The sequence below is a fragment of the Trichomycterus rosablanca genome, chromosome 9 (assembly GCF_030014385.1).
Source record: "Trichomycterus rosablanca isolate fTriRos1 chromosome 9, fTriRos1.hap1, whole genome shotgun sequence".
Classification (NCBI taxonomy): Eukaryota; Metazoa; Chordata; class Actinopteri; order Siluriformes; family Trichomycteridae; genus Trichomycterus; species Trichomycterus rosablanca.
This window is the reverse complement of record NC_085996.1, coordinates 13,225,580-13,249,628: the sequence shown is the minus strand read 5'-3', so window position 1 is coordinate 13,249,628 and position 24,049 is coordinate 13,225,580. Positions and strand designations below refer to the sequence as shown.

At 41.3% G+C, this 24,049-nt stretch overlaps 2 protein-coding genes across 4 annotated transcripts in view; one reads left to right on the top strand and one right to left on the bottom strand.

Annotated features, from left to right (window-relative positions):
* sesn1 (sestrin 1) overlaps nucleotides 1-9,687 on the top strand; it is a 124,178-nt gene extending 114,491 nt beyond the window's left edge. For 2 of the 3 annotated variants that reach the window (XM_063001914.1, XM_063001916.1), the window contains 8 exons: nucleotides 386-583; nucleotides 703-885; nucleotides 2,188-2,418; nucleotides 2,517-2,664; nucleotides 3,555-3,667; nucleotides 3,769-3,959; nucleotides 4,063-4,207; nucleotides 6,922-9,687. In XM_063001914.1, the coding sequence (XP_062857984.1) occupies nucleotides 386-583; nucleotides 703-885; nucleotides 2,188-2,418; nucleotides 2,517-2,664; nucleotides 3,555-3,667; nucleotides 3,769-3,959; nucleotides 4,063-4,207; nucleotides 6,922-7,008 (1,296 nt within the window). In that variant the 3' untranslated portion in view covers nucleotides 7,009-9,687. The remainder of the gene's footprint in view (nucleotides 1-385; nucleotides 584-702; nucleotides 886-2,187; nucleotides 2,419-2,516; nucleotides 2,665-3,554; nucleotides 3,668-3,768; nucleotides 3,960-4,062; nucleotides 4,208-6,921) is intronic. The other variant, XM_063001915.1, reaches the window with a different exon arrangement.
* Nucleotides 9,688-12,936: 3,249 nt separating this feature from the next.
* Nucleotides 12,937-24,049, bottom strand: part of armc2 (armadillo repeat containing 2) — a 47,985-nt gene continuing 36,872 nt past the window's right edge. Inside the window, exons 14-18 of the mRNA XM_063001153.1 lie at nucleotides 21,027-21,149; nucleotides 20,824-20,937; nucleotides 19,796-19,928; nucleotides 19,572-19,711; nucleotides 12,937-13,297 (exon numbers count right to left, since the gene is read on the bottom strand). Of these exons, the coding sequence (XP_062857223.1) occupies nucleotides 13,146-13,297; nucleotides 19,572-19,711; nucleotides 19,796-19,928; nucleotides 20,824-20,937; nucleotides 21,027-21,149 (662 nt within the window). The 3' untranslated portion in view covers nucleotides 12,937-13,145. The remainder of the gene's footprint in view (nucleotides 13,298-19,571; nucleotides 19,712-19,795; nucleotides 19,929-20,823; nucleotides 20,938-21,026; nucleotides 21,150-24,049) is intronic.

Sequence of the window (24,049 nt, the reverse complement as noted above, 5' to 3'; positions counted from 1 at the left end):
GTGATTACAGCCACAATCAGCTGTAAAGTTATCCGTCACAGTGTGTTTTTGGATGGGGACGTTTAGTAATGAAATATGACGGTCCATTCTCAGTCCCGTTATATTTTTAAGTGGTGGAAAAATTGCGTGCTTGCTTGTTTTATTTATTTAATTATTAATTTTAATACTACTTGGGATGACATATTTAAAAAACAAAACATTAACATGGTAACGTTGCTTATTTTTTACTGGAGTTATGTAAATAAAATCTCTCTTTTCTCCTTGTGCTTTCTTAATGCTCTTACATAATCGTAAATCTGCTGTAATAGCTTTGCAGAGTTTTAGTAATACAAAGCAGTTCCAGTTCTCAAATAAAACACAATAAAATTTGTGCTTTCTGTCCCAGATCCTTAAAGTCAGCAAACTGGATACTAGAACGCAGTCCATATTCGAAGACGCCTTTTCCCTCGGGCGTCTAGACAACATCTGCCTGGTGATGGGCTTCCATCCTCAGTACCTCGACTGCTTCCTGAGGACACAGCATTACCTGCTTCAAATGGACGGACCCTTATCACGGCACTACAGGCATTACATAGGCATAATGGTAGGAGCACTTTGTGCACTTTGATTCAATGCATTCACAGGTTAACATCCTAGACTTTTGTGTAAAAAGGCTAGTAGTTAGTACATGTCTAAACATGTCCTTTAATACATCCTGTTCAGGCTGCAGCCAGGCACCAGTGTTCATACTTGGTCAACCTGCACGTGAATGATTTTCTGCAAGTTGGCGGAGACCCAAAGTGGCTGAACGGACTAGAAGGAGCACCGCAAAAGCTGAGAGCACTGGGAGAGCTCAACAAGATCTTGGCTCACCGGCCATGGCTGCTCACAAAAACACACATCAAGGTATGACATTACACACCACCAAAAGTGTCAAGCTTTCTCTTCCACCCACGCTGGTTTCGCAACAGGAATGACCTCAGTGAGATGTTTTGATGGCCACTGTGGTTCTTTAAAAGGGCTGAGTACAGCAGCTGCGAGCAGCTATAATCAGTCACGTAACACAGAGTAGCTCTGTTAGTTCACCTTTTTAACTGGTTTATATTGGTTTTTGTTCATTTGTACTTTATCATGATAAACAGAGCCAGGTAGTGTACTGTAGTTTCTTTTCAACTCAGAAAAGGACCTATGGAAGTCTGGAAATCCCTTAAAAACAAGTTACATTAGTGATAAGGGATGCAAAATTGGCCAATTTCTTAAAACTGATAACCAACTGTCATTAGCTGGCGATTAATCATTAATTAACAAGCATGTAGCTCGTCAAAATACGACACATCAGCTTCATAAGCTTCAAATTAAGGTCGTTTTACTTTGATGATAAATCAGTAATGCCGAACACTAAGATGAATAAAGTACTGCAGTATTCAGAATGGAGATTTTAAACAGCTTATTACGAGGCCTTAATATACATGCTAATCAAAAAATGTGAATGCAGTCGGTATCTTATATGTATCTTTATAGTGTGACATGATGCAGAATATCCACATCATCATCAATCCCCATGTACAGAGTTTACCATGAAGTCTGACTCCATAATGATGCAAAACAGCCTCACTGATATAAACATATAACAGTAATCATGAATAATAATTATGGACTTTTAAGTAATATTAAAAAAGTGCAATTATTATACGTTTTTCTGTTCGGGTTAGAATTGCAGTGCCGTTGTGCACACAACTGGCGCATACACACTGAGGGTGGGTAAATGTTGGAGAGTTTCAAATTTATATTGACACTGTAAAATGTATAGATCCACTCTCAACTCAACTAAATTAATTATATGTTAGTTATTGATTAATCATTATCACCCCTAGTACAGATACATACCAGCAATTGAAAAATCCAGGACCACATTTGGATTTGAGATCCAGATACTTGTCTATTTCTCAGTTCAGGGTTTTCAAATCTAGTATATAAAGCTTTAACATTTTGAGGTCATTGCATTTTGTATTATTTGTAGTCGATACTTTGTAAAAAATTGTAATATAAAGGTATTAAATATTTTAAATTCAATGCCACGGCTTTAATAAATTGACATATATTTGCCTAATTTTATAAATGTACTCCTGATAATTTAATCAGGTAACATCTTTTGTATTAAACCTGTGGATAAAACTACATCTGATGAATGTGTTCTCGATTTGGCAGAATCTACTGAAGGCAGAGGAGCACAGCTGGTCTTTAGCCGAGCTGATCCATGCCGTGGTGCTGCTCACACACTACCATTCACTGGCGTCGTTCACCTTCGGCTGTGGGATCACGCCAGACATCCACGTCGAAGGCGGACACACTTTCAGACCCCCCTCACTCGGCGGCTACTGCGTGTGCGATATCGCCAACGGCAACGGTTCTCTGGATGACATGGTGGGAAATCACCAGGTGAGAGCAAGCGGTCTGTCTCATGCATACTGGACTTGACGTCAATATGAGCACAGGGAAAAGTCAAACTCAAGTTTGTTGTGTGTGTGATTTTGAAGGACACAGATGAGGCCGGCGAAGTTGAAGTGCTGATGGAGAGAATGAAGCAACTGCAGGAATGTCGTGATGAAGAAGAGGCCAGTCAGGAGGAGATGACCACACGTTTTGAGAGGGAGAAGAGCGAGAGCATGCTTGTAGCCACAGCAGGTAAGAGCTATCATTAACATTACCCTATAGGTACTCTGATTGGTACATAATGGTTTTAAGGGCTGTTTTTAATATCACAGTTGACTAAAAGGGGTTTGCATTTAAAATGAGGAAGAAAGCATGAAAGCTTACCAGTTGTCAGCTTATACAGTGTGTGTTCACAGTGCCATTGGCAGACCTCCAGGTGGCGCAGCTGCAAAATACACTAGCCCACTAATACAGGGATTTAGGGTTTAAATCCCTGGTTAGGCATGACTGGCTGTCTAGTTGGGGGTGTCAAAACTGTGATGAAACACAATATCAGTATGTCCTATCAATATACCTTGGTGCTTTCCATTCACTATAAGGCCAAAAGTAAGAGGACACCCTTCCTAGTTATCGACTTCAGGTGTTTCAGCCACACCCATTGTAAACAGGTGTATACAACCAATATAAATGTAACAATGTATTCCAAGCGTGGTTGGGTGTACATACAGACATGATTGGCTGTGTCAGGGAATCAGGGGGTCAAGGCCTTGTGATGGATTGGCGCCCTGTCCGGGGTACATTACTGCACTGTGCCCAGGGTTCTAGGGAAGCTGGGTCCACAGCAACCCTGACCAGGATAAAGCAAAGGCAAAATTCCAATTCCTGACTTCCCTCTGCCTTTTGCTAGTTGAAAATTGGTGATGAAAGTATGCAAATACAAAGACATTAGTATAACATAAAATACAGGGGCAGCCAAAAAATGAGTCTAGAGAAGCTGCGCCCACAGCAACCCTGACCAGATTAAAGCAGTGGTAAAACAGACAGAAAATAAAATAATTCCAATTCCTGACTTCCCTCGGTCTTTTGCTAGTTGAAAAAAAGACAATAATTACATTCAGACTAATTCACATTCATGCCCACAGAAGACGAGGAATGTGTGCCAACCAGAAACGTCTCAAGGCGCTTCGAGGACCCCAGCTACGGCTACCAAGACTTCTCCCGGCGAGGAGAACATGTGCCCACGTTCAGAGTGCAGGTAAGTGAGCAGGAACAGAATGTCTCGGTCGTTTCAGCCTGTCGAAATTAGTCTAATAAGACGGAAAGTGGGCTGACCACGATGCTCTGTGCCGTCGTCAGGACTACAACTGGGAGGACCACGGCTACTCCCTGGTGAACCGGCTGTACCCAGACGTCGGCCAGCTGCTGGACGAAAAGTTCCAGATCGCATACAATCTGACCTACAACACAATGGCCACACACGAGGGCGTAGACACCTCCATGCTTCGGCGAGCCATCTGGAATTACATTCACTGCATGTTCGGCATCAGGTCAGCAGCCAGTCAGCCGGAGAACGCACGTTATGCTCGGTAGAAGTTCTCGTCTCACTTTGAGTGCGCTAACATATTCATATCTGTGTGGACGATCTGGCAGGTATGACGATTATGATTACGGGGAGATCAACGAGCTGCTGGACCGCAGCTTTAAAGTTTATATCAAGACTATGGTGTGCAGTCCAGAGAAAACAACCAAGAGGATGTATGAGAGTTTCTGGAGGCAGTTTCAGCACTCTGAAAAGGTGAGTACAACATTACACATGCTTCCATTTCTCCCTCTGGTGACCAATAAGTGCCGTATACAGATAAGTGCATTAAGAATGATCTGTTGGGATGAACCAACCAACCAGGTGCTTAATTGATTTTTAGTTTATCTTTTCTAAGGAAGCACTTGGTGACAGGGGGCTGGTGGCAGAAATGTAAATTATGATAGCCCATTACCGCTGTGATCCAGGGTTTGAATAATTCCCAGCAGTGCTATCAGCCGGTCAGGCTTTACATACAGACATGATTGGCAATGACTGGGCACAATTCAGTAACATGCCCAGCAAAGGCTTCAGTGATTCCAGGGAAACTGAACCCGCCGCAACACCCTTGATTTTTTGCTTCATCTGGTTTTCTTTCCTTGATTCGTGACTCCTCCTAAATATATACATACATACATATATACATACACACCGATTAGGCATAACATTATGACCACCCTCCTAATACATAATGTTATGCCTAATCGGTGTGTCTGTATATATGCTACTGTATGTATATATGTATTCTCACACCTTTCTATCAGAACCAGCATTAACTTCTTCAGCAATCTGAGCTACAGTAGCTCGTCTGTTGGATCGGACCACACGGGCCAGCCTTCGCTCCCTACGTGCATCAATGAGCCTTGGCCGCCCATGACCCTGTCGCCGGTTTACCACTGTTCCGTCCTTGGACCACTTTTGCTAGATACTGACCACTGCAGACCGGGAACAGCCCACAAGAGCTGCAGTTTTGGAGATGCTCTGACCCAGTCGTCTAGCCATCACAATTTGGTCCTTGTCAAACTCGCTCAAATCCTTACGCTTGTCCATTTTTCCTGCTTCAAACACATCAATTTGAGGATAAAATGTTCACTTGTCGCTTCATATATCCCACCTACTAACAGGTGGTGTGATGAAGAGATAATCAGTGTTATTCACTTCACCTGTCAGTGGTCATAATGTTGCCTGATCGGTATATACTGTATATATACAGTGAGGTCAAAAAGTATTTAGTCAGCCACTGATTGTGCAGGTTCTCCTACTTAGAAAGATGAGAGAGGTCTGTAATTTTCATCATAGGTACACTTCAACTATGAGAGACAAAATGAGAAAAAAAATCCAGGAAATCACATTGTAGGATTTTTAAAGAATTTATTAGTAAATTATGGTGGAAAATAAGTATTTGGTCAATAACAAACAAGCAAGATTTTTGGCTCTCACAGACCTGTAACTTCTTCTTTAAGAAGCTCTTCTGTCCTCCACTCGTTACCTGTATTAATGGCACCTGTTTGACCTCGTTATCTGTATAAAAGACACCTGTCCACAGCCTCAAACAGTCAGACTCCAAACTCAACCATGGCCAAGACCAAAGAGCTGTCGAAGGACACCAGGAAGAAAATTGTAGACCTGCACCAGGCTGGGAAGAGTGAATCAACAATAGGCAAGCAGGTTGGTGTGAATAAATCAACTGTGGGAGCAATTGTAAGAAAATGGAAGACATACAAGACCAATGATAATCTCCCTTGGGGTCAAGATCTCATCCCGTGGGGTCAAAATGATCATGAGAACGGTGAGCAAAAATCCCAGAATTACACGGAGGGACCTGATGAATGACCTGCAGAGAGCTGGGACCAAAGTAACAAAGGCTACCATCAGTATACACACTACGCCGAGAGGGACTCAAATCCTGCAGTGCCAGGCGTGTCCCCCTGCTTAAGCCAGTACATGTCCAGGCCCGTCTGAAGTTTGCCAGAGAGCATATGGATGATCCAGAAGAGTCAGATGAAACCAAAATGGAACTTTTTGGTAAAAACTCAACTCGTCGTGTTTGGAGGAAGAAGAAAAACCCAAGAACACCATACCTACTGTGAAGCATGGGGGTAGAAACATCATGCTTTGGGGCTGTTTTTCTGCAAAGGGGACAGGATGACTGATCCGTGTTAAGGGAAGAATGAACGGGGGCCATTTATCTTGAGATTTTAAGCCAAAACCTCCTTCCATCAGTGAGAGCATTGAAGATGGAACGTGGCTGGGTCTTCCAGCATGACAGTGATCCCAAACACACCGCTCGGGCAACGAAGGAGTGGCTCCGTAAAAAGCATTTCAAGGTCCTGGAGTGGCCTAGCCAGTCTCCAGACCTCAACCCCATAGAAAATTTGTGGAGTCTGTGTTGCCCAGCGACAGCCCCAAAACATCACTGCTCTAGAGGAGATCTGCATGGAGGAATGGGCCAAAATACCAGCTACAGTGTGTGCAAACCTGGTGAAGACTTACAGGAAACGTTTGACCTCTGTCATTGCCAACAAAGGTTCTGTTACAAAGTATTGAGTTGAACTTTTGTTATTGACCAAATACTTATTTTCCACCATAATTTACAAATAAATTCTTTAAAAATCCTACAATGTGATTTCCTGGATTTATTTTTCTCATTTTGTCTCTCATAGTTGAAGTGTACCTATGATGAAAATTACAGACCTCTCTCATCTTTCTAAGTAGGAGAACCTGCACAATCAGTGGCTGACTAAATACTTTTTGGCCCCACTGTATATACTGTATATATATGTATATTATATGCGTGGAGAGAAACAACAAATATGCAAGACCCGAAAAATCTGAATACAACCCTTCATAGTCTGGTCACTCAGTGTACTGACTGCTTGCTGTTTTAATCTGATGACTGATGGTCCTTTCTTTGTCTCTGTCTCTTCCAGGTCCATGTTAATTTGCTTCTTATGGAAGCGCGAATGCAAGCAGAACTGCTCTACGCTCTAAGAGCTATCACTCGCTACATGACATGAAGTGCTATCACTAGTTCTCTTAGTGTTTTTTACTGTCCTTGTTGTTGCTTTTTTGTGGGACACTTCAATAAAAAGTTAAAACAACATAAAAAAAAGAGGAAAAAAAAATAAACTATCGGAACTGTCGGAGCGGTTGGGGCGACTTGGGATCAATCAAGGAGTCGCAGGACCCCACTGGACAGAACGTGAAAAGAAATCGCGTGGCAAGCAGCCACCAAAGCCCACCAGCAGGGGGCGTGTTTGCAATCCCCTTGTAATGGGATAGCCTGAGACTTGAGACTCGCGAGCTTATTAGGAGGGCTAGTCCTCCCTGTAGTGTTTTCTAATGACCGCATCATGTGTTGAGCTTAGCAGGATGGAAAGGAGAACCCATTCCAACGACTCCACACAGTACGGGTGCGGACGCAGTGCACTACCTTTGCCTTTTCTACTCTTACTGTTCGTTTCGACGTCGTAGCGGGGTGACCGCGGAGGACGGAGCATTAGTGAAGCTACATAAAAGTGTGCGCCTAGTCACGCTCGGCACTGGAGCGCAACACGAGAGGTGCTGTCCGTTATTGCTGCTTTTTTTTCTCGACACCCAAACCATTACTCATTTTATAAGCTAACTTGTCAGAGAGGAGGTGACGGAGTGAGAAGTCAAACGTGTGAGTGAATGAATGTGAGAGAAAGTGTGTGAAATGAAGAGAGAGAGGGCTCAGACAGCTTTTTCTGTTGAATCTCTCTCTGTTTCGGTTTACTGTATGTTACCACTTCTCTACTTACCAATGTGTGTTATGGAAATTCTATAAACATTAAACAAAAAAAAAAAACAGTTTGGTATTTCAGGCATAGAATATCAAGGCACTTTTTCTGAAATACCAAAATATGCTTCAGCTCTAATGTAGCGTTTTAAGTTTGTGACCGTTTCCTTAATCTTTTTTTTTTTTTTTTTTTGTTCGAGTGTTTGATTTTAAGGATAAAAAGCAGTCTTCCTACTGTGACGTGCTTCCTGTTGCTCTGAACCTGATTCCCCAAACCCCTTACCCATCTTCCCTATACACGGTCATCTTACTTCAAATTTTTTTTTCCATCGTATTGTCAATATAAGTATTGCCAATATAATAAAATACCTCTTATTATGAATCCTTAAGTATCTACTTGCTCCTCTGTGAGCAGGATTTTATCTCTACAGCTTGGCATAGACTAAAAGTCAGGCTTCAACACTGCTTGTTTTTGTTTGTTTTGTTTCTTGTTCTCGAGCAGCTTTTCTGTATATTTTAAGCCCCGACTAGATTCTCTGCTAAGTGTTTACTAAAACTAATCAAGTTTTGCATATCTGTCAGAGGCTGGGAAAAATGGGTGTGGAGAAACTGAAAACGGGAAAAAAATGAGGGATGGTACACGTTTTGTATCAATTAGACTGATGTCAGATACTGACGCTTTTATAAGAAAGTCTTTGACCAAAAAATAAATAAACGTTTAATCATGTTGTATAATAATGTTTTAGTATTTTTTATGCTGGTGGCATCAAAGCAATCATCGGCACGTCGTGACAACTGACCAATCCGACTGTATTTAATCATTCTTTGAAATACCTCTAAAGGCCATCACAGTAACACAAAACAATACACAGCATGGTGTATTACCCTGGTCAGGGTGGCATTAGGTCCAGAATACCACCTGGAAATGGTGACGATGCAAATCAGAGGAACACATTCACACCTAGACCCACATTTAGAGCCAAGTTAGAAAATCTGCTCCACATAAATTATATAATAATATATTTTGAGTGGTTGGAGGAAACAAGACTCACAGACTGGCCAGAAATGAGATTCAAACCCAGGTCCTCGGGACCCATTTTGCTTTGCCACACTGTGTCGTCATGCCCAAGTTACCTAAATGAAGTAAGATAATGAACTAAATTAAATGTCTCACTTGAGTCTGTGTGTTCCCAGTGTAAAGTCTGGCTGCCCACTAGTTCAGCTACTAGTAAGGTTGTGTTTCAAACTGCAAATCTGATACTACAATTTGTCCATTTAATGCAATGCCATTGTCTTTATTATTGTCACAGGGTTACACCCACAATTTGTGTCACTCATATCGTAAAACCAGTAAATGATCAGGGTATTGGAACTAAATGCATATCACAGAACAGGGCAGCGGTAGCTCAGGGGTTAAAGTACAGGTCTAATAACTTGAAGGTCACTGGTTTAAGCCCCACATGTGCCAGGTCGCCACTGTTGGGCCCCTGAGCAATGCCCTTAACCCTCAAATGTAAGTTGCTCAAATGTAATGCTCTCATTTCCTACTATGCAGCAGTAAGTCCACCCTTAGAGAGAATCCAACTAAATCACCTTGTTGATTTGGAACATTTCATTTTCAGAACTTTTGTTCATATATTTACAATGTCTAACAAACCCTATCATGCTGTTCTTGATTATCACTAACATGATTATTAATCCTGAATGTATACTCTTGACAGATCTGTGGTTCAGTGTTGTTCTAGCTGATTGTACAGATGGTACCAGTGAAGTGTTATTGTTAAGCTAAATGGATTGTATGAGTCTGGGGGTTGGAGGGAAGGCCATTTTTTACCCGCTATGTTGTAACTTTAAAATGAGATTCTAACTCTTGTCTGTCCTTGTGTTACTTCTGTTTTTTTCTCGTCTCTTTAATAAAGCGTTCGTGATAATTGCATCAGTGCTGTGTTGTATTTTCTTGTGAAATTAGAGTATTTTAAAAGACGGCTGGTGTTTTAGGCACTAATCGTTGATAACAGGTGTATTGTACAGAGATGGGGACTTGAGTCCGAGTCGCATGTAGGTCGCACACACAGCGACTTCAGACTCGACTCGGACTCGTTTCAAATGACTCAGACTCGTGACTCGCAAAAAATGACTTGTAGACAACAAAAGTCAGCATGTGTTAGCATTAGTTACGTGTGACAATTATATATACAGTGTATCACAAAAGTGAGTACACCCCTCACATTTCTGCAAATATTTCATTATATCTTTTCATGTGACAACACTATAGAAATAAAACTTGGATATAACTTAGAGTAGTCAGTGTACAGCTTGTATAGCAGTGTAGATTTACTGTCTTCTGAAAATAACTCAACACACAGCCATTAATGTCTAAATAGCTGGCAACATAAGTGAGTACACCCCACAGTGAACATGTCCAAATTGTGCCCAAAGTGTCAATATTTTGTGTGACCACCAGCACAGGTTGCTACTGGAATCCTCTTCCACTCCTCCATGATGACATCACGGAGCTGGTGGATGTTAGACACCTTGAACTCCATCTTCCACTTGAGGATGCGCCACAGGTGCTCAATTGGGTTTAGTCCATCACCTTTACCTTCAGCTTCCTCAGCAAGGCAGTTGTCATCTTGGAGGTTGTGTTTGGGGTCGTTATCCTGTTGGAAAACTGCCAAGTTTTCGAAGGGAGGGAATCATGCTCTGTTTCAGAATGTCACAGTACATGTTGGAATTCATGTTTCCCTCAATGAACTGCAGCTCCCCAGTGCCAGCAACACTCATGCAGCCCAAGACCATGATGCTACCACCACCATGCTTGACTGTAGGCAAGATACAGTTGTCTTGGTACTTCTCTCCAGGGCGCCGCCACACATGCTGGACACCATCTGAGCCAAACAAGTTTATCTTGGTCTCGTCAGACCACAGGGCATTCCAGTAATCCATGTTCTTGGACTGCTTGTTTTCAGCAAACTGTTTGCTGGCTTTCTTGTGCGTCAGCTTCCTTCTGGGATGACGACCATGCAGACCGAGTTGATGCAGTGTGCGGCGTATGGTCTGAGCACTGACAGGCTGACCTCCCACGTCTTCAACCTCTGCAGCAATGCTGGCAGCACTCATGTGTCTATTTTTTAAAGCCAACCTCTGGATATGACGCCGAACACGTGGACTCAACTTCTTTGGTCGACCCTGGCGAAGCCTGTTCCGAGTGGAACCTGTCCTGGAAAACCGCTGTATGACCTTGGCCACCATGCGGTAGCTCAGTTTCAGGGTGTTAGCAATCTTCTTATAGCCCAGGCCATCTTTGTGGAGAGCAACAATTCTATTTCTCACATCCTCAGAGAGTTCTTTGCCATGAGGTGCCATGTTGAATATCTAGTGGCCAGTATGAGAGAATTGTACCCAAAACACCAAATTTAACAGCCCTGCTCCCCATTTACACCTGGGACCTTGACACATGACACCAGGGAGGGACAACGACACATTTGGGCACAATTTGGACATGTTCACTGTGGGGTGTACTCACTTATGTTGCCAGCTATTTAGACATTAATGGCTGTGTGTTGAGTTATTTTCAGAAGACAGTAAATCTACACTGCTATACAAGCTGTACACTGACTACTCTAAGTTATATCCAAGTTTCATGTCTATAGTGTTGTCCCATGAAAAGATATAATGAAATATTTGCAGAAATGTGAGGGGTGTACTCACTTTTGTGATACACTGTATATGATCCAACATCATTCTGATCGTGTCATTTCCTGCTCTCTAAAACGCTCCGGCCATCTTAACCTGAAATGCACGCAGTGGCTAAATGTTCCAGCCAGCTTCCGCCGTAGTGATGAAGCGTCGCTCCCTACTCCCTCTTTTGGGTTGGAATCTCACTTAAAATGGTGGAATACCCTATATAGTGCACTTCACAGGAACAGCTGGTGTGAATGGAACGCTCCTACAAAATGGCGCTAATGGTTGAAAGAACCACTTTCTGAACCAATCAGACCTTCTGATTGTAATTGTTAGTAAGAAATGCTGTTATTTGCATGTATTCAGTTTGCAGCGTCACACAGATGATTGTCAGTGAAACGCTTGATTGGCTTTCTAACGAGTTCGTGTTTTACTTCACAAACAGGAAAAGTTTTTAGGTTTTTAATTATAAGCACATTTACAAAATAATGAATTATATTCCTAATGGAACACACGGTTCTAAATTTAATAGCATCTGGAAGAACATAAGATAAGGTAAGCAGTGGTTATGATTTTTTTGCTGTGTTTTGGATTTGGCCGCTGTGTTGTGATTTATTGTGCACTTTTGTTTTGCAATGAAAGGATTTTACTTATTTGAGCAAATTTTACTTTATATACCTTTTGGTAGCCTAATGAGTAGGGCTTTGAGCTATCAACTGAAAGGTTGAGAGTTCGTATGCCAGCTCTGCCATGCAGCCACTGTTGTCCATGTCTGCTCCAGGGGTGCTGTTAAACAAGCTGGGATATGCGAAGAAAGAATTTTGTTGTACTGTACACGTGTATATGTATATATGACAAATAAAGGCATTCTATTTTATATTCTATATTTTAGCAGTGGGTGTGTCTGAAACACATGCCTATGAAATAGGAGGGGTGTCCAAATACTTTTGGCTATATAGTGTATAACTGCTGGTGATACTTTCAATGTATTTTCAGTCATAATGTTGAACTGCACTATTAAAACTGCACTGCATGGACTATTCACAATAGCATCTTGAGTAGTGGGCTCAGTTGGCGCAGTGATCTGTTCGAATCTCAGGGGTGCTATCGACCAGTCAGGTGTCTACACAGACATGATATGGTATTTATGAGGGAGGGAGGATGCCTGAAGCCTTGCAATTGATTGATGCCATGTACAGGGTATTCCTGCCATAAACCCAGTGTTTCCTGTAGCCTAGTGGTTAAGTTAATGGACCAGTAATCCGAAGGTTCCCGGTTCAAACCCCAGGTTGTCACGTTGAGCGAGGCCGTTAATTCTCAATTGCTTGGACTGTGTACTGTCACAACTGTAAGTTGCTTTGGATAAAAAGCGTCTGCTGAATGCCAAGAAAATGTAAAAATGTTCCCTGGTGGTGCCTCTGACCAGGATAAAGTCTTGAGTAGTGTAGGAACTTCTTAATTAACGTGGTCTTAGACTTAATCCATGTTTTGCTATGTAGCCTGTTTAATAAATAAAAGCAATTAAAGAAAACAATGTGTTGATATATGTTATACATTTTATGTATTAATGTATTAATTTTATGTATAGTTCCTACTCTTCGCTTACAGATTTAAAATAAACCGTACTATAGAACCATGTAAACATTGAAGTGCAGCAGCAAATACCCTGAATTATGAATTATTTCTTCCCTTATTCCTCACAGTGATGGATCAGGAAAACTCACTGGTCAGATCCAGTAGGTTTTTATGGCTTTTTAGGCGTTTCTTCAGCCTCTGTGCAACCGGTAAAAACTCCAACTCCCAGCATGCCTCCTGATAAGCCTTGATTTCTTCATCAGAGGGCCACTGCAAAGCCTTGTGATCTGTAATTAAAAAGTGTATTTAAATAACATAACATTAAAACCACCTCCTTGTTTCTACACTCACTGTCCATTTTATCAGCTCCACTTACCATATAGAAGCACTTTGTAGTCCTACAATTACTGACCGTAGTCCATCTGTTTATCTGCATGCTTTGTTGGCCCCCTTTCACCCTGTTCTTCAATGGTCAGGACCCCCACAGGACCACCACAGAGCAGGTATTATTTGGGTGGTGGATCATTCTCAGCACTGCAGTGACACTGACATGGTGGTGGTGTGTTAGTGTGTGTTGTGCTGGTATGAGTAGATAAGACACAGCAGCACTGATGGAGTTTTTAAACACCTCACTGTCACTGCTGGACTGAGAATAGTCCACCAACCAAAAATGTCCAACCAACAGCACCCCGTGGGCAGCGTCATGTGACCACTGATGAAGGTCTAGAAGATGACCAACTCAAACAGCAGCAATAGATGAGCGATCGTCTCTGACTTTACATTTACAAGGTGAACCAACTAGGTAGGGGTGTCTAATAGAGTGGACAGTGAGTGGACACGGTATTTAAAGACTCCAGCAGCACTGCTGTGTCTGATCCACTCATACCAGCACAACACACACTAACACACCACCACCATGTCAGTGTCACTGCAGTGCTGAGAATCATCCAACACCTACCTGCTCCTGACAATTAAAGAACAGGGTTACATAGTCAACCACGTCTGTGTAGCTGCCCAGCTGGCCGATAGCACCACTGAGACTCAGACCTGGTTTTCAGCATACGTCCTCTTTTTCACGGACATGTCCTCTGTTTTGGACCTAAATCAGGGGTGTCAAACTGCATTATGGTGGCCCTCAAAGGGCCGATTGTTACATATCCTGCTGTGAGTCTTGTTTTTCTTGGAGGCTAAATTCTGTGTTTGGTGTCAAAATGCCAAATTTCTACTAAGTCGGTTCAGCCAAATCACAGTCCACTGTGTTTCCGGTGAGTCTCATAGGATCCGGGTTAATTGAGACCACGGACTTGTGATTCCTGATTCAGTTCGAATATTCGAATCATTAACCCGGGTGATTCAGGAATCACCCAGCTCTAGCTGGGAGCAGCTCTCAGCTTTCCAGAAGCCCCAGCACTAATTACTACTGATCAGACACACCTGCAGGGTGCTGCATAAAAGCTCACACAAACCATTGCTCAGTGCTGCACCTTTGTAGAGGGGCAGACGGTATGGTATTTAGCAAAAGGAGAAAAGAACAAGAAAAGAACAAGCAAGCTACAACAAACAAGTAAAAGAAAAGAGAGAAAAAGAACAGAAAGCTGAAACATAAAAAAAAAAAAAGTAGATTAACTGAGATATAAACTTAAAAAGAAAATCTGTGTGAGCTAAACTTAATGGGTCTAGCTCACTGTCTAAGTTTATTTTTGAGAAAACAATTTTTTTGTTAAAGGAGTGTTTTCTACGATGGCGTATTAGGGCCACTTTAAAGAAAAATTTCTTTTAAGCTTCGATTTTGAGATTAAAGTCGAAATATTTCGAGATTAAAGTCATAATAATTACAAGATTAAAGTCATAACAATTACAAGATTAAAGTTAAAATATTAGATTAAAGTCAAAATAATTACGAGATTTAAGTTGAAATATTATGAGATTAAAGTCATAATAATCACGAGATTAAAATCGAAATATTACGAGATTAAAGTCATAATAATTACAAGATTAAAGTCATAACAATTACAAGATTAAAGTTAAAATATTAGATTAAAGTCACAATAATAACGAGATTAAAGTCGAAATATTATGAGATTAAAGTCTAAATAATTACGAGATTAAAGTCGAAATATTTCGAGATTAAAGTCAAAATAATTACGAGATTAAAGTAGAAATAATTACAAGATTAAAGTTGAAATATGAGAATAAAGTTGAAATATTACGAGATTAAAGTCGAAATATTATAAGATTAAAGTCTAAATATTTCGAGATTAAAGTCAGAAATAATTATGAGATTAAAGTAGAAATAATTACGAGATTAAAGTTTAAATATGAGAATAAAGTTGAAATATGAGATTAAAGTCAAAATATTATGAGATTAAAGTCGAAATATTATAAGATTAAAGTCGAAATATTATAAGATTAAAGTCTAAATAATTACGAGATTAAAGTTGAAATTTCGAGATTAAAGTTAAAATAATTCCTAGATTACAGTCAAAATATTATGGCCATAGCAACCTCATTGTGTTAAAATGAGGGATGTTCATGATTTGTTATACTTTCACATCGGTTTCACAAATAAAGAAATCTCCGATCTCCTGCACATCAGCACCAGCGTGTTATTAGTATAAGGACGCTAAAACGACTTTGCAATAAACTGGGTTTATTTAGAAGGACGTGCGCCACCGGTGCGCTCGGCGTCTGCGCCGTGTGGCATCGCTATAAATGATTGCATTAACATGTATAGTCGTCATGTGGATGGAAGTGTACAATACAAACAGCCACCCAAAAATAATCGAGGGTTATTGAATAACCACAGTAACGCTCATTGTAAGCGGCCCTCGGCGCTTGCGTGCCGATCCACGTACTGAGACCCGTGCTTCTCTGAACTGACAAGCCTACGACGGCTGCACACTCTTTGGCCATAATATTTCCACTTTATTCTCATAATCATTTCGACTTTTGTCATAATATTTTGACTTTATTCTCAAATTTTGACTTTAATCTCGAAATCGAAACTTACAAATATTTTTTCCAGTGGCCCTAATACGCCGTCGTAGTTTTCAGCCCTAAGGCTGAGGATAATTTTGGATTGGACTATATATTATCGTCTTCCATTGTTTGAGTACGCCATTCTCGGCGTCTCCTTTGTTTGCCGTTTCCCGCCTTTTTTACTACCACATTTTCAAATGCTTTTCCCACCTGTTTGTTAGTGGTGTACGATACTGCAAAATTCGGTATTGATCCTTTTTAATAATTAAGGTAGATGCATCATCAAATTGCTAAATCTGAATGAATTTTCATGACATTTAGGTGTATTATTGTAATACATACATGTCTTGTAAGTAGCTGCTCTCAGTAGGGTTGTAAATAAATTCAGTTGTTTAAAGCGGTCCGATTTCTTGTTTCTAGGTGCTTTACTTTCTCACAACGTTCCATCATGGCGTATCACCACCAAGCAGCTAATTCATACCACATAGTCATGTTTGCTGGGTGAATAAATCTGTACATTTTTAATAGTGACCGAATACATGTGTCCTTGCTATTCTGTTTACATTTATAAGCACAAAGTAAAAAGAAACGAGCTCTCGTTCACCAAAACACGGAATGAGAGCCTCACTACTTGCTCCGATTCATTTGCGTACGGTGCGTCTGTACTTTACGTACTAATAGTTTACACTATTTTTTTTTAAATAAAATCGCCCCTATTTCTGTATCTGCAAAGCAAAGTATTCGAAAACGTACAATTTCCAATGCCTACCAACGTACCAATGTCTGTTAGGATTTTAACAATGTGACGGTACCACAACAAAACACAGCAGAGCACGAAGGGAGGAGCGAGTTGAGCATGTAAGATGTGAGAGGAGCTGTTAGACATGGTCTTTACTTTCTGATGTAATGGGAAAAAGGTAAAGTAAAACTAAAGTATCGATCCGATACCAATACCAACGTTTGTATCGATAATATCGATATTTGGATCGATCCACCCACCACTACTGTTTGTACATGTCCCCAGTAGAGCAGTGGTAAAGCACTGTTCTTCGGCTCAGTGTTGCTGGTTCGAATCCAGCCTCAAGCACCCAACAGTAAAAGCACACAAATACACTCTCCACACCTCATACCTCATTTTCTTCGTTATATCAGTTCACGTTCATGGTTTACCCTAAAATAAATAGACCAGGAGCTCTGCTCTTGGGTCCACCGCCCACCTCCCCATTTCGTAACAAGATCATGTCCATGATTTTTGGGCCATATAGTGCAGGGGTGTCAAACTCATTTTCCCCGAGGGCCACATTTGCATTATGGTGGCCCTCAAAGGGCTGATTGTAACGTATCCTGCTGTGATTGCAGTCTGCCTTTTTAAGACTTGAGCTGTGTCTGAAATAGCATACTTCCATACACAATAGTACGCGAAAGCGGTACGCGAGAGCGGTTAGTATGTCCGAATACATAGTATACATAAAGAGGTACGCGAGAAGTACACGGATGACCTACTTCTTGGGCAGCCATGTTTGAGTATGCAAACGATGCACACTTTCGGTCCGCTAATGTATTCCATAATTCAACTGGAGCTGCGTAGGCGTTCCAAGCAGAAGAAGAAACAAGAAAGATGGCGGTCGGTAACTATGGAGATATTACGTCCTCACGTCATTACTTGACGTTGGTAATATGGCGGACGTAGTATGTAGGGGTGTTGCGTGCATACTGCACACTTCTGTACTAAAAGCACGTACTTCCTTACCGGCCGAGGGGTGCGTACTTCCTCGAATCCAAATGGCAAATTTATACTGTTTATTTATAATGTTTATCTGCATTTATATTGTACTCCTTTACCACAGACACAGCCTCATAACACAAGAGACGTACCGGTTTTTCTTCTTAAAGCACAAACTTGTATTCACTTTCCCATGCTTAATTAAATTTCCTCCTTCTTCTTGTACATTTTGGGATTATTTGTAAATATTTCTCAACATCACTTGTTGGAAAACCGCCTCAGTTAAACGCTGATGTGGAAACACCGCCATCTAGTTGCGGGATGCGGTCACTTTGCAGGTCACAAAATCGGTTTTTGTGGGAGATGCAGTTTATGTAGGATTTTACAGTGTATTTTAAGACAATCATACGTCTTTCGATTTACAGAAATTTCTGTGTTTTCGTCTTGGTCGGGATCCTTGGGAAGCAGAATGCATGATTTGCAAAGTATCCAATAAATGTGCTAGTTCAGCAAAACACAAAAGTGCAGCTTAAGGAGAGAGTTTGTCAGGTAAATTAACTATTTTATGAGACCCGGTAAAACAGAAGAACAAAGAATCACAACAGCTACAGATCAATGGACTGCACGTCTGTCTTGTTAAAAAGTCTTTTACTGATTCTGAAACAGAAATATTTAACCCCCTACCCTCGAAAACCAAAATATGGTCACCCTAAGTTTAACAGACTGCTGTGTCACCTGGTTGCCCAATCAGATTATTTAAAAAAGCAAATGCTAACATTTTATTGCTATAATATAACACAGACAGTGTGTGGCTGGAAGCATATCTCTGATTTTATTCATGTTAGTATTAGATGTAGCAGAAAAACACCAGAAGTCAATAATTATGAGGGATGTCTATGATTTTGGGCCATATAGTGCAGGGGTGTGGTGGCCCTCAAAGGGCTGATTGTAATGTATCCTGCTGTGATTGCAGTCTGCCTTTGAAGCCTTGGACGATTTGTTGTTTTGCTTGGAGGCTAAATTTTGTGTTTGGTGTCAAAAATGGCTAATTTCGCCGCTCAGGTGGCGCAACGGTAAAGTACGCTAGCTCACCAGAGTTGGGTTTTTAGATGCATCGTATCGAAACTCAGCTCTACCTTTCCGACTGGGTTTGGCGGCAGTATGAACAACGTTTGGCTGTTGTTCAGGGGCTTAGAGGTAGAGTCGGAGCATAGGTCCTCATAACTGGTACAACTGCGGCCCCTGCTGGTTGACTGACGGCGCCTGCACAGGGCTGAGGAATAACATTGAGGGGGGGGTGACCCTCCGTGCGCGGTGTCTCTCGGTGTATGAACTCGGCTCGTGCAGGTGAAAAATGCAGGTCTGTACTGATTGCGTGCCGGAGGGCAGTCAGTTGAGTGGCGTCCTCAGTCAGCGGCAAAAAGGGTCGAATCAGTATAGAGGACGCATTCAGGGTAATTGGACACGACTAGAATGGGGATAAAAGTTGGGGGAAAAAAGTGGGAAAAAAATAGATAATTAAAAAAAATTTTTTTATGTATATCTACATTTATATTGTACTTCTTTACCACAGACACAGCCTCTTTTGCCGCTAAAATGTAAAAGTGACATGGCTTCTTAGCAAAAGCCAAAGTTAGTTGCCATGACTATGATGTCAAAGGTTGCTTAAAGGCGCAGGTGTCCCATTAATTTTTAAGTACGTCTCTGTAACTACTCGAAGCATCACAACAATCATACGTCTTTTAAGCTATCGCGGGCCACATACAATGACATGGCGGGCCGGATTTGAGTTTGACACGTGATATAGTGTACAACCCATTAGTTTAAAAACATGTTTTGAATGTATTAAAGACCCATACCTGAAAAAAGCAAAAGTATGTCCAGCAGCTCTTGTGGGTCTCGCTTCTCTCCGTCCTCGGTGCAATTCCACAGTGTCTGACACACCACAGCAGCCAAAATCCAGTCCTGAGGTCCAAAGTCCCGCAGACACTCGATCAACCTGCAGAGCAGGAATAACCATGAGGAAAAATTCAGGGAAACAAACTCCAAAAAAATATCCTTCTGCAGTTCAGAAGAGGATTACTTGTTCACGGCTCCCTCCTGATTCACTATGGTTCGGTTATCTGGATCTGCTGAGAGGTTCATGAGGACTCCACATGCTGAGAAGCACACCTCAGGGTTCTTGGAGTCCAGCAGGGCCAACACAAACTGGTGCGCTGAGACACAAAGTACAGACCATATGTTCACAGTTCAGAGTCAATCAGACTTCTTCACAGTAAAACACGCTAGCACACCAGAGCTGACATTACAAACTCGTCGGTTCGAATCTCAGCTCTGCCACTCGGCAGGCTCAGCGCGTCTTTGAGTATCTTGAAAAGCGCTATATAAATAAAATGTATTATTATTATTATAAGAACAATGATTGGCTGTTGTTCAAGGGGGATTCCTCATAAGTGATGCAATTACGAACTCTGCTGGCTGATTGATAGCGCCTGCACAGAGACGAAGGATAATGAGGATTAGGGTGTGTCTCTTCGTACACAAAGCTGGTCTGCATATGGACTCGTGAAAAGATGCACTCGGCTACTGCACACGTGTCGGAGTGTCACGGCTCTCCTCAGTCAGAGTGGAGGTCAACATCAATTGAGAGGAAGCTTAATGTAATCAAGTAATTGGATACAACTAAGTTGGGAGGAAAATCTTTCCTAATAATTTACCTTTTTCTCAAAATTATAAAGGTTTTATAGCATTAAAAACGAAATTATATTATTATTATTAGTAGTAAGCGTTGGGTTTGTGTGGTAGCCAGTGACACAGGAAACATAAAAAAACCAGAAAAAATGATAAGACTTTTGCAATCTGATTCACGACACTCATTAAAATCCACCCTAAATTACTTTTCTCCCAGCACATCCCAGCTTGCTTTGAAAGCTGGGGACGGGGTGTCATATCATATGGCACCTCCGAAGATCAAGGTTGAAACAATGGCAGCAAGAAATCCCTTTAACTTCATATTAATAGCTAGAGCCACTACTGTCTGCAATATAAACTTCCGGCCTTCTGGCATATAGTCCGGCCCATTTAGTGATGATAGCAAAATGTGAACCGCACCTTTGTTCTTTATGATGAAGTGGCGTACTTCTTCAATATGGGAGAGGTTGCCGAATACACGTGTGGCCTCCAGTACAGCATCCATATGTGTGCTTAACAACAACTTCAGCAACACTGCACACACACATACATTAGAATGATCATTGGACAGAACATATCATAGAATGTGCTAGAAGTACAGTGTTGTATGTGGAAGCTTTTACGCTCAGAGATGCGTTCGTGCTGGGTGCGGACCACTGAGCCGTCCGTCTGGTAGTATGAAAGGTTGTTGATAGTGGCTGTTGCATTTACTACCAACTCGGTACTGTCCTCCACTGACCTGAGCTCTGAGAAATAAAGACACAAGGTCAGAACAAGATAGAAAATGTAATTAATTAAAACAGCACATGGCCAAAATATCTCTTGTAATAAATGAATTCAGGCATTAAAAGCAACACCCATTGCTAACAAGTGCATAAAAATTAATCTACAATCAAGGGCAGACTAAAGGGCGGATTAATCATACTAAATATGCTCAATAACAAAACTGAACTGTTATAGGATCCCTTCCCAGCAAGTTAAGCTGCAAGTGTTACTGTAAAGAGTAAATGCATGGAAGCAACAACAGCTCAGCAGTGGAAAGTTTTAGTGGGTGCAGCGTTCTGCAGTGCAGCATTGCTTGCAGTTGATCTGCACAGACTGACAGAAAACTAGAAGACTTTAGAAACTTTAGAATCAAATGCTGTGGCCACATGAAGTACAACCCCAAATCAGAAAAATTGGGACAGTATGGACAATGCAAATAAAATAAAAACAGTGTTCCTTACATTTACTTTGACTTTTATTTGATTGCTGACAGTTTGAACCCAAGATATTTCACATTTAGTCAACAGGTGATTGTAATCATGGTTTGGTACAAAAGCAGCATCCAGGAAAGGCTGAGTCTCTGATGAGCAAAGATGATCAGAGGATCTCCAGTTTGTCAACAAATGTGTGAGAAAATGATTGAAATGTTTAAAAACAATGAACCTCAAAGAAAGATTGGAAGGGATTTGCATATTTCTCCCTCTACAGTGCATAATATCATTAAACCATTCAAGGAATCAGGAGGAATTTCAGTGCATAAAGGCCAAAGGCGCAAGCTTAATCTGAACGCCCGTGATCTTCAATCCCTCAGACGGCACTGCATCAAGAACCGCCACTCAACAATAGCTGATATAACCACATGGGTGAGGGATTACTTTGGCAAACCTTTGTCAAGCTCTACAATACAGAGTTACATGCACAAATGCTACTTAAAACTTTACTGTGCAAAAAAGAAGCCTTATGGTAACCATGTCCAGAAGCTGTGTCGACTTCTATGGGCTCTGAGGCATCTAGGATGGACCATCACACAGTGGAAACGTATATTGTGGTCAGATGAATCAGCATTCCAGGTCTTTTTTTGGAAAAAATGGACGCCGTGTGCTCCGGACCAAAGACGAAAAGGACCATCCACACTGTTATCAGCTACTAGTCCAAAAGCCAGGGTCTGTCATGGTATGGGACTGTGTCAGTGCCCTTGGCAAAGGTCATTTACACTTCTGTGATGGCAGCATTAATGCAGAAAAGTACATTGAGATCTTAGAGCAACATATGCTGCCTTCATGGGGTCATCTTTTCCAGGGACGTTCATGCATTTTTCAACAAGACAATGCAAAACCACATGCTGCACACATTACAAAGGCATGGCTGTGGAAGAAGAGGGAACGGGTACTGGACTGGCCTGCCTGCAGTCCTAAACTGTCCCCAGTAGAGAATGTGTGGAGAATTTTAAAACGAGACAAAATAAAAGCTGAAACACTAAATCACTTGGTCTCCTCTGTGCCAAAACATCTTAAGTGTGGTGAAAAAGAAAGAATGGCAACATTACAAGTGGTAAATGCTTTACCGTCCCAACTTTTTTTTTGGAATGTGTTGCAGGACTGAAATGCAGGAATGGATGTTTATTAGTAAATTAAATGAAGTTGAGCAGATAAAACATGAAATATCTCAGGTTTATCCTGTCTGCAATCTAATAAAAGTCAAAGTAAATACAACTTAGGGTTGTATGATGGTTGATATGTAAACTATGCTAATCTCGATATTCCAGCTAAGGGTGGAGAGGGATTGAGGGGTGAATACTTGTTTGTAACCATGTCATCATTGTACATCTTTGAATGTGTTCTTTGTATGCAGTATTAAAAATAAAAATATATATAAATGATGTTTAAACAACACAGAAGAATGAAAAAATACATTTCTGGAGGTAAACACATTAAAATATTGCTATGATCCAAAACACACCTTAAAATCCAACACAAATTACTTTGAGCAAAGGAAGCTGAGCTTTTTTGGAATGGCTGTCACAACCCGGACTTTTGGGATGGCAAACAAGACGACCCCAGTATATCTCTGAACTCTAAGCCTTTAACTTTAAGAGGGGTATGAAAGACTTCTAGCTGACCACAATAAGCATTTGTAAACCCACAGGGGTTGTTCGTATCACTTAAAAAATCAAAAGGATGTGTAATTTGACCAGGGGTGCCCAAACGTTTGAATACTACTGTCTGTCATTGTGAGTCATAAATCTGATATTGAGCGAGCTGAGATATGACAATGCAAGCGAGGGAACTGTGGTATCCTGTTCAGATGCAGACTTGTGGTTTGCATTGTCAATTTCGGCATAATCCTGTAAGTGTGCGCGTGTTTTAGAAGGCCTTTGCGGAAAACGTTTCTCGCTATCTGCTTCTCAGTTTCTTTTTCCGTCTCATTTTCGGTCTTGTTTTATTGTCAGCAAAACAGGATGTCTTAATTTACCAGAGACTAGATGTACGAGAAGTGTGTCCCGTAACTCTGCTTTGTAAGCGCCACCGCTTGTGATGGTTGGTCGAGTTCATCAGCTCCACTTACCATTTAGAAGCACTTTGTAGTTCTACAATTACTGACTGTAGTCCATCTATTTCTCTACATATCTTTTTAGCCTGCTTTCACCCTGTTCTTCAATGGTCAGGACCCCCACAAGACCACCACAGAGCAGGTATTATTTGGGTGGTGGATCATTCTCAGCACTGCAATGACACTGACATGGTGGTGGTGTGTGTTAGTGTGTGTTGTCCTGGTATGAGTTTTTAAATACCGTGTCCACTCACTGTCCACTCTATTAGACACTCCTAACTAGTTGGTCCACCTTGTAGATGTAAAGTCAGAGACGATCGCTCATCTATTG